The sequence below is a fragment of the Bradysia coprophila genome, unplaced genomic scaffold (assembly GCF_014529535.1).
Source record: "Bradysia coprophila strain Holo2 unplaced genomic scaffold, BU_Bcop_v1 contig_151, whole genome shotgun sequence".
NCBI classification, from domain to species: domain Eukaryota; kingdom Metazoa; phylum Arthropoda; class Insecta; order Diptera; family Sciaridae; genus Bradysia; species Bradysia coprophila.
This window is the reverse complement of record NW_023503423.1, coordinates 3,390,962-3,399,555: the sequence shown is the minus strand read 5'-3', so window position 1 is coordinate 3,399,555 and position 8,594 is coordinate 3,390,962. Positions and strand designations below refer to the sequence as shown.

The 8,594-nt window shown below is 38.0% G+C and overlaps 1 protein-coding gene across 1 annotated transcript; it reads left to right on the top strand.

Annotated features, from left to right (window-relative positions):
• Window positions 1–5,019: 5,019 nt before the first annotated feature.
• On the top strand, window positions 5,020–6,680 carry LOC119074499 (glucose-6-phosphatase). The gene is made up of 6 exons (XM_037180655.1): window positions 5,020–5,170; window positions 5,232–5,396; window positions 5,465–5,571; window positions 5,833–6,206; window positions 6,265–6,383; window positions 6,447–6,680. Exons 1-6 carry the CDS (start codon window positions 5,109–5,111, stop codon window positions 6,667–6,669), a joined length of 1,050 nt encoding a protein of 349 aa, XP_037036550.1. The 5' UTR covers window positions 5,020–5,108; the 3' UTR covers window positions 6,670–6,680.
• The last annotated feature ends 1,914 nt before the right edge of the window (window positions 6,681–8,594 follow it).

The window sequence follows — 8,594 nt, the reverse complement described above, 5'->3', positions numbered from 1 at the left end:
ATATCAGTTATTTTGTAAGTAGAAACAGAACTTGCGTCACACTTTTACCCTTTAGGGTTTTTTGGCGGATTTTAACTTCTCAGATTTCATCATAGATGCTTCCAAACCCCCATAAAAACCTATTTGCCCTGAAACAACATAAAATTATCTTTCTTTTCTTTTTCCACACGACTCGTGTAACTGGAGAAATTTCTGTAAGAAGAGCGGATGTTTTCGGTTTTCGATCACCTCTCGCTAGCCAAATGAATTGACGAATTAAAAAAAAAATATTTGTGGCCTCAGGGGACGAATTTCTATCCAGGCACCCTAGGCACATAAAAAAAGTTCTACTGGAACTACTGCTGTTTTTCAAAAGAATCTCTCTCTTTGAAATAAATTGGTACTAATCATCATCAGCATCCAATGGCAACAGACTGTCGTAATTTGCATAATAAACTTAGTGAAAAATTTAAACAAAATAATTCTTTTGTTCACTAAGTCCCTTATGCAAATTGTTTTGTCACTAGATATGAAGTTATCAAACGAACGAAGCAAGTGTAATGTACATGTATCATACATGATGTATGTGCATGTGGTAATACCACATTGTGGTATGTGGTATGTATTATTGCTACAACTGACATAAGAAGCCCGCTAAAGCTGACATTTTCAACTGTTTGCAGGGCCTAATATTTGAAAAGGTATCACAAATGTTTCACAAAAATTGTGAAAGTTTGTTAAACATTCACCCAGAAAAAGAAAATTCAGGCAATACTCCGGATATGTGTAAAATTCGTCGGAATCGAATGATATACATCATTAACGTATATGATAACGGTATGATATACATCATTAACGTATATGATACATAGACAATGTTTCCTATACATGGGACACGTTTAAACCGTAGTTACGTATTTCGATTGTCAGATTTGAATATTCATGTGTTGCGTATTGTGTATCAGTGGAATATGAATAACTTACTAGTGGGACGAAAGTTAAACGCAAATCACGTATGTTAAACGTATATAGTGGATATATAGTGGGTATATTTCTCCGCAAATTATTTTAGTAAATTAGAAAAATTCTCGTTAAAATTCCTTAATTTTGTATGAAGATGTTGCATTTCGTAATCATATCGGAAAGTTGTTTTAGGTGAATCTATATTTGATAATCAGTATTTTGATAATTAAAGTGCATAACTCTCTTGCTGTCAAGTCGTAGCTAATTCCTAGTGCTTTATGAATTTAAATTCAATTATGTTAAGAAAAACGACACATCATTGTGCGTTACGTTATAACGTGTGCTGCGTAACTTATACGCCACACACGTTTATGGCTTCCAAAGTATGCTTCAACAATAAGAAATGTCAACTAACACTACTGCAACATCAGAAAGACGGTTGGCTCATGATCCAGAGGTCCCCGGTTCAATTCCCAAATAATTCAGTTTTTAATTTGAAGTATTTGTCACCAATAACTGCTAAAATGTATATCAACTACTATAAACTGGTTAATATGGTGTAAATCGTAGGTAAATTCAATAAAATTCATATTTTTAAATCTCTGTCAAAGCGAAATACGTCTCGGACGTATTATATTCGAACCCGCTGTAACTACCTTACCACACTTTTTAACAGGGAGCACGAATGATATACGCATAGCACGTAGGAAATTTCGCTCAGTGTTAGGCCCTGGTTTGCCGGGACAATTTTCCTACATTTCCCTAAAAAATGTTTTAGGCAAATGCGGGAAAATTAAAGAAATAATGGGAATTTCTCCAAATAAATGACATTATCTGCTAAATATCGATTTTTTATATGACACGCTACAACTGTGGCTAGCGATTGTGGTTTACCTCGAGTCAAAGTTACCTGCTGCAGGTGAGATTTTGAACTCGTTTCTTTGTCAGTTACATACAGGACAGGTCAACTTCAATGTAATGAAAGAGAAGAGTGAATTGATTAAAGTGAAATACTGTCACTTTATCCGTTGTTTCTGGAATGTCACGCAGAGGTCAATCCCATTTTTTAGCATTTTTTAAGATGCAATTGAAATTAAAAATTAGCTCACTGGTGGGAACCAAATCCGCAATCTTCGTTTTTCCGGGACAATGCTCTAACCGATTGAGCTACCGTGAATGATAGCAACGCATTTCAAGCAAAAGTGATCAACAGCTGCCAAATGGAGTACTATTTTGTATGAAATCGTTTTTTACAGTTGTATGCCACTGTACCCTATTAAGAGTACCACTCAGACTTGAAGGGCGTTGATGATAGCCACGATACTGTATAGTTAAACATTGTAGACAGCTTGAAATCGAACAACAACACTGAAAACTGAACTGCTAAGTTTTTATTCCTTGAATCGGCCTCTCAAAGGCCCACTACATAATGTTGGCAAAAACAAAATGGTAATCTCTGGGGTTTTAGTTGAACGGGTGTACAACGTACAATCATTCCTCGTGTTCAGTAAACAACTCTTCTGGTTCTTCACGAATTATTACCAAATCATCTTCATCGGCATTTTCAGTAGATCCATCTAACTCACCTGGTGTGTGGCCATTACTCGCAGATTCTTCGTACATAACAGCCCCTTCGTAATCATCGACATTTTCAGTTGTATCACGACTGAAGTTTTCTGCTCCGTGACCATTATTAACCAATTCGTCATGATCAGGCCCATCATCTTCGTCAGAATTTTCAGTCATATTGCCAAACTGATCGGTCATACGCATTGCAGCCAGAACAATTTTATAAATAATTTTCAGTAACATTCGCTCTCCAACTAAGAAATCAAATTCATTTTGGCAAGTCGCGAAAGCACCATAATAGCTTTCTATTTCAGCGAGACGTTTGAAGACGAAATGTACGTTAATAGTCCGCATAGAGGTTTCTATATCCGCGATCGTCTTTTTATTCAATTTGCTCAGCAGTATGGCGTTATCGAAACCTTGTAACATTAAAATCTTTTTCAATTTGTCCGGAATCACTTGGACCGAGCTCTTGAAATATTGTTCGATTGCAGCAAAAAATGCTTCTCCTCTAGTGTTACGAATTGCTTTGCCTATTGCTTCGGGAATGTCCATATTTCGTATGCGATAGATTAGGCTTCGACACAATTTCAATGATGAAGACAAGAATATTTTCGAGATCGACCTTAGCCGTTAGAGAAACAAATGAGGCTCAACAGCTACTTGATTTTGGTTCACTTGAAATGGCTAAAACAGACAAACGATTTCAGTACTCGCACATTCTGTTTCATTGTAATTCGATTTGCTGCATAAATAAAACAATCTTCTTCTTCTTCTTCTTTTTCAGCCTGTTTCCATCCACTGCTGGATGTAGGCCTCTCCAACTTCTTTCCATTTTGTACGATCCATTGCCATTTGCTGCCAGTTTGTACCTGCAATATTCTTAATTCCGTTTGTCCATCTCTCTGGTGGTCTACCTATAGCTCGTCTTTTATATGGTCGCCAGTTCATGATCTTTTTGGTCCAACGTTCGTCTGTCCTTCTTGCAATATGTCCCGCCCAGATCCATTTCAGAGATGCTATTCTTTCCATGACATCAACGACCCTGGTCTGTTGTCGAATCCATTGATTCGTCATTCTGTCTCTGAGTGTTATTCCAAGCATACTCCGTTCCATGGCTCTTTGTGTCACTCTCAATTTATCTTCGGATGCTTTCGTTAAAGTTAACGTTTCCGCTCCATAAGTGAGCACTGGAAGGACACAAGTGTCGAAAACTTTGCGTTTCAGACTATTATTCATTTTGCTTTTGAAAATTAGTCTGAGTTTTCCGAACGCTGCCCATGCAAGACCAATCCTACGTCTTATTTCTGCAGTCTGGTTGTCCAGACCTAACTTCAGTTTATGTCCTAGATATACATAGCTGTCGTTCAATGACAGTGTCACCAATTTTGATCTCTCTATCGTCCCCGATGTTGGTCATGACTTTTGTTTTCGATAAGTTCATCTTGAGGCCAACTTTGCTCGCCTCTTCACTTCACTGTTGTAGCATAAGCTGAGCCTGACCTAGATTCGCTGCTATCGGTACAATGTCATCAGCGAAGCGGAGATTGCTCAGGTACTCTCCATTTATCTTTATTCCAATTTTACTCCAGTTTAACTTCCTAAAAACACTCTGCAGAATCGCCGTGAATAATTTCGGTGAAATGGTGTCACCCTGCCTTACACCTCGGCCAATTCTGAATTTCTCCGTGCTCTTATGAAGTTTTATACATGAAGTAGCATTTTTGTACACATATCGAATTGTGTTGGAGTACCTTGAGTCTACTATACATTCGTCTAATGCGTCCAATATCGACCATGTTTCCACTGAATCGAAAGCTTTTTCGAAGTCTATGAATAGCAAGACTATGTCGATGTTGTATTCACGACACTTCTCAATAAATAAAACAATGGAAAACGCATTGTCGATCTCAGCAACGCAAAGTTGCTCGTGTGTTTCCGGCCTAAGGGGCTTTAGTTTTCTTTTATAGAATGTTTCACATTACCTTCAAACCTCATCGCACTGTACACTCAAACTCTAAACTACACACAATAAACTAAAACCCTTTCTGAGGATCATGTGTCGCCATCTAACTCCAACTTTTAAATTATTGTGAGCTTTAGTGGGTATACACACAGAGGTAGGCGAGGTAAGTATGTTGCCGCATAACGTTCTTGTCTCGGATAACATCTGCATACGACGAGGGGTATATTGCTCTTAGTGTTTGTATCACTAAATGTCGATTTCGTTTTTTGGCTTTTCCTTTCCTCGAAAGTTTTTCCTCCAGACAGTGTTAACAGTGCGAACAGTGCTAATCATCTTTCTAGGCTTACTATTGGTATTGATTACGAATTTAATTAAAATATTTTCGAATCCCACCAGAAAATTTTTTCCGAAGTCATTCACATGGCTGACACACTCTTCCTGTTAATATCTTACCCCTCGTGGCTGAATGCATAGTTTTGATAATGCATACACCCGAGTAAGGACATTACCATTCAGAAGGAAAATTTCGGTCTTGCGCAGCAGCTACACTAAACGAATTGTCAAACAAATTTCTACCCCACAGACGATCGTGTGGCACAAAATTCTCTACATCCCTCAACCGAAATTTGCAATGTTTTTATACGAGTCGATGTTAAATTTTGAAACTTATCAGATACTATGGTGTCAAAATGTGTAAGCGTACCCATTACTGTCCGAGCGGAACATCTATTTCAATAAATATTTTCATTTGCAGCCTACAACCCTTCGAAAGCATACTCTGGTTCTTCAGTGTGTTCACAAACATGGCAACTGTTTACAGTCATGTGTTTCCACTATTGTATTTGTACAGTCCGGAATTTTACGTACGAACACTGTTAACGTCGATAGGCTCGAATATGCTTATGACTCTGTTGAAGTGGTTAGTGACAATGAATCAGAGGAAAATTACTTGAATTTTTGTGTGTTACTTTACGTTCATCCATACAGGATACTTTCTGAGGGAAGGCCATACTGGTATGTGTTCTCAATGCAAAACGGACCAGTTCTTCGACAAACGGACATCACCTGTGAAACGTCGCCGGGAAATCCTTCAGGTCATTTTTATTGCTAGTTGTATTGGCTTTTAGTTACTGGTCAAACGTACAGACGGATAAATCAAGCGATATAATGTTCGTTCATTGAGGCCTGAAATGAAGAGAAGACTACCTTGTGATGGTGTTACGATTCAGTTCGTTTCCTTTGAGTATTGGACCGACTATGACAAATTTAAAATTTTGAAAAATGACAAAGAAAACTTTAGGATAAACGTTGAAAAGTAGCAGTTGTTGCAACTTAAGACCTTTCCCCATTTACAGGTCACGTTTTGTTTCAAGCAGCATTTTTATACGTCGTTATAACCGAGCTAATGACTCAACTACATAAGAAACACATGCTGACCAAAAAGTCTAGCAACATCTTGGGTTGGATCATCTATCTATGCCTAATCAATATGGTGGCACTGTCGAGAATGTACTTTGCATGCCATTTCTTTCATCAGTGCTTGCTGGGTGCTATTTTGGGTCACTTTATCGCACGGTATATGATTCGGAACACGACTACAATGGATACAGTCTACAGCTACAGTAAATCACAAATGCTGGCGATAGGCATTATCGTTGCTATCGCTGCAATCGGTATCTTCTTTGGACAGAAGTTATTCGGTCGTGATCCGTTATGGAGTATAAAAATTGTGAGCATTTGGAGGGAACAATAAACGGGGTTCGGTTCTAAAAAATTTCTCATTCTAGGCCTTCAATCGATGCGAAAACCCTCTGTTTCTTAGACCCGACTCGACACCCGTTTCTGCGATAGTTAGAGACTTGGGACTTTTCGCTGGAGTCATTTTGTCAGCGCCGTTAAAGTCACGGTAAAGTCACCACAGTTGTGTTTACACGTCCAATAAATCCGTTTACGAAAATGTAATTTTCAGATTTGAGAATTCTAGTCATTGGTTGATCAAATTTTGCCTGGCTGTGATTACAATAATTGCATATCATGCAGCTGTTTCAATAATGCCACACAATCGTGGAGTGCTGATCTATTATTGCTACTCATTTATTATTCAACTCTTTAGTGTTTTTGTGCTGCTCAACTACGACTCAGTGTGGCAGTATGTGTCGCGTCGTTGCGAATCAAAATTGAAATTAAATTAAAGCGAAAAACATCGAATAAACAAAGAAGTTTTCTTTAAACGTTCAGTGAAAGAGTTCAACTGACTCCAACTAGACATAACGACCCGAAAGAGACCTAACTCAAAAAGTTTTCTTTTGCTATACGGTCAAACTTTGCAGGAGAACAAAAGCAAATTTGAATAGGAGGTCTCTTTCGCGTCGCTACATGTAGGTATTAGTAAGGTGCGAGTGGTCCTTTCGCTCATATTGAATGTGAAAAGCGATTTTATGGTTGATTATTGTAGGTGGGTCGGCCACGAACTCGAAACGCAATGTTGCCAAGCTGGGATCGGTCTGGTTTGGGACAGGAAGCCGCCGTTATCTAAAACTTCTTTCGGCTCTATAAAATTGAATTTTGATCCGAATTGATTGGGAGAAGAATCATGTCTTCCTTGAACCTCTCTGCATACGAAAAAATATAAGTGATTGAAAAAGTATGCAGGTGGCGCTGTAATTCAAGATGGCGCCCATCAATACGAAAAAAAGTGTGCAAATCTGGTAAAGGATCATGTCCGGAGCGATAGCGGAGGACTTGACGCAGTCTAACTTCCAAAAAAAGAACGAAGAAATTTTTTTGAGACGCGGCAACTATATATAGCCGAACATTTCAGTTTCTACCCTTTGGTTTAGATCACCACAAATCCTATTCTATCTTATTCGCGCTTCAAATACGAGCAAAACGAGCTATCACTCGACTATGTAACTTTAAAATTGCCGGAGATACATCGTTTTGAAGTTGGTCATTTTGATAGAAAATGCACCAAATTAACGTTTTCCAAACAATCAAAATCTTTCAACTTACTCTGTATGTTTCTATCTGTCTATCTGTCTATCTATCGACGGTCGATCTCGGAAACTAGTCAGTCAATCTCCATGAAATTTTGCAGGAACCTCAGGGTGGGCATAAAAATGAAAATGTGATACGCCATTACCCCAGGAAAAACCAGAATTTTGTTTTATTAGCCTCGAAGTGGTTTCTGAGTGTGGTTTTCGAGGGTCGGGAACGCGTTTTCGGCTGTAGCTTAGCTGTATTGAAACCTACAGAGGCGTGCGACCCATCAAATGAAAGGTATTCGTAACACGATTCGAACAAAAAAATAATTTAAAAAATCGGGGCAGATTCGTTTGAGCTAGAGTGATTAGAGTGACCAAATTTTGAGCTACTCGAGCGTAGGATGAAAGGACTAATATTTGAAATGGGTGGGTCAATTAGGGTTTAGAGTTATTTTGTGAATGGTGGCAGATAGAGAGTTACTTTCTTCGGCAAAGTCTCAGAGTTTTACGAGTAGAACATAGGGGCATATCTGAAAAATGTCGAAAGTTGGAAATGGGTGGGTGACACACCGTGGGTCAATTGGGGTTTTGGAGATATTTCTTGAATCGTGGCAGATAGAGAATTACTTTCTTCGTCAAATTTTCGATTTTCGTCAAATTTTCAATTTTCGTCAAATTTTCAATTTTCGTCAAATTTTCAATTTTCGTCAAATTTTCAATTTTCGTCAAATTGAAAATTTTCGTCAAATTTTCGAGTTTCTTCAAATTTTCGATTTTCGTCAAATTTTTGAATTTCGTCAAATTTTCAAATTTCGCCAAATTTCCTAAAAAATCTGCGTCGCAAAGTGGCAAATGTTCAGGAACAGACCAGCAAGAAAATTTATCTGCCACATGCGACGCAGATTTTTTTGGTAAAATTTTGGTTGTTTCCAGTCAAATTTTTTTTGGTAAAAATTATTTGGCAGATGATGAGCAAAACTAAGCCAGCTTGTTTGAACTAATTGGGTGTAAAATTTATTTTTTGCGTAACGAAGCTGAAAGCGTCAACTCTAGCGATATCATTCATTTTAGAAATTGTACTTCAAAGACTGCGTCACACTTTTCTCGAAGAGATTTTTGTTGGGATTTTTTTA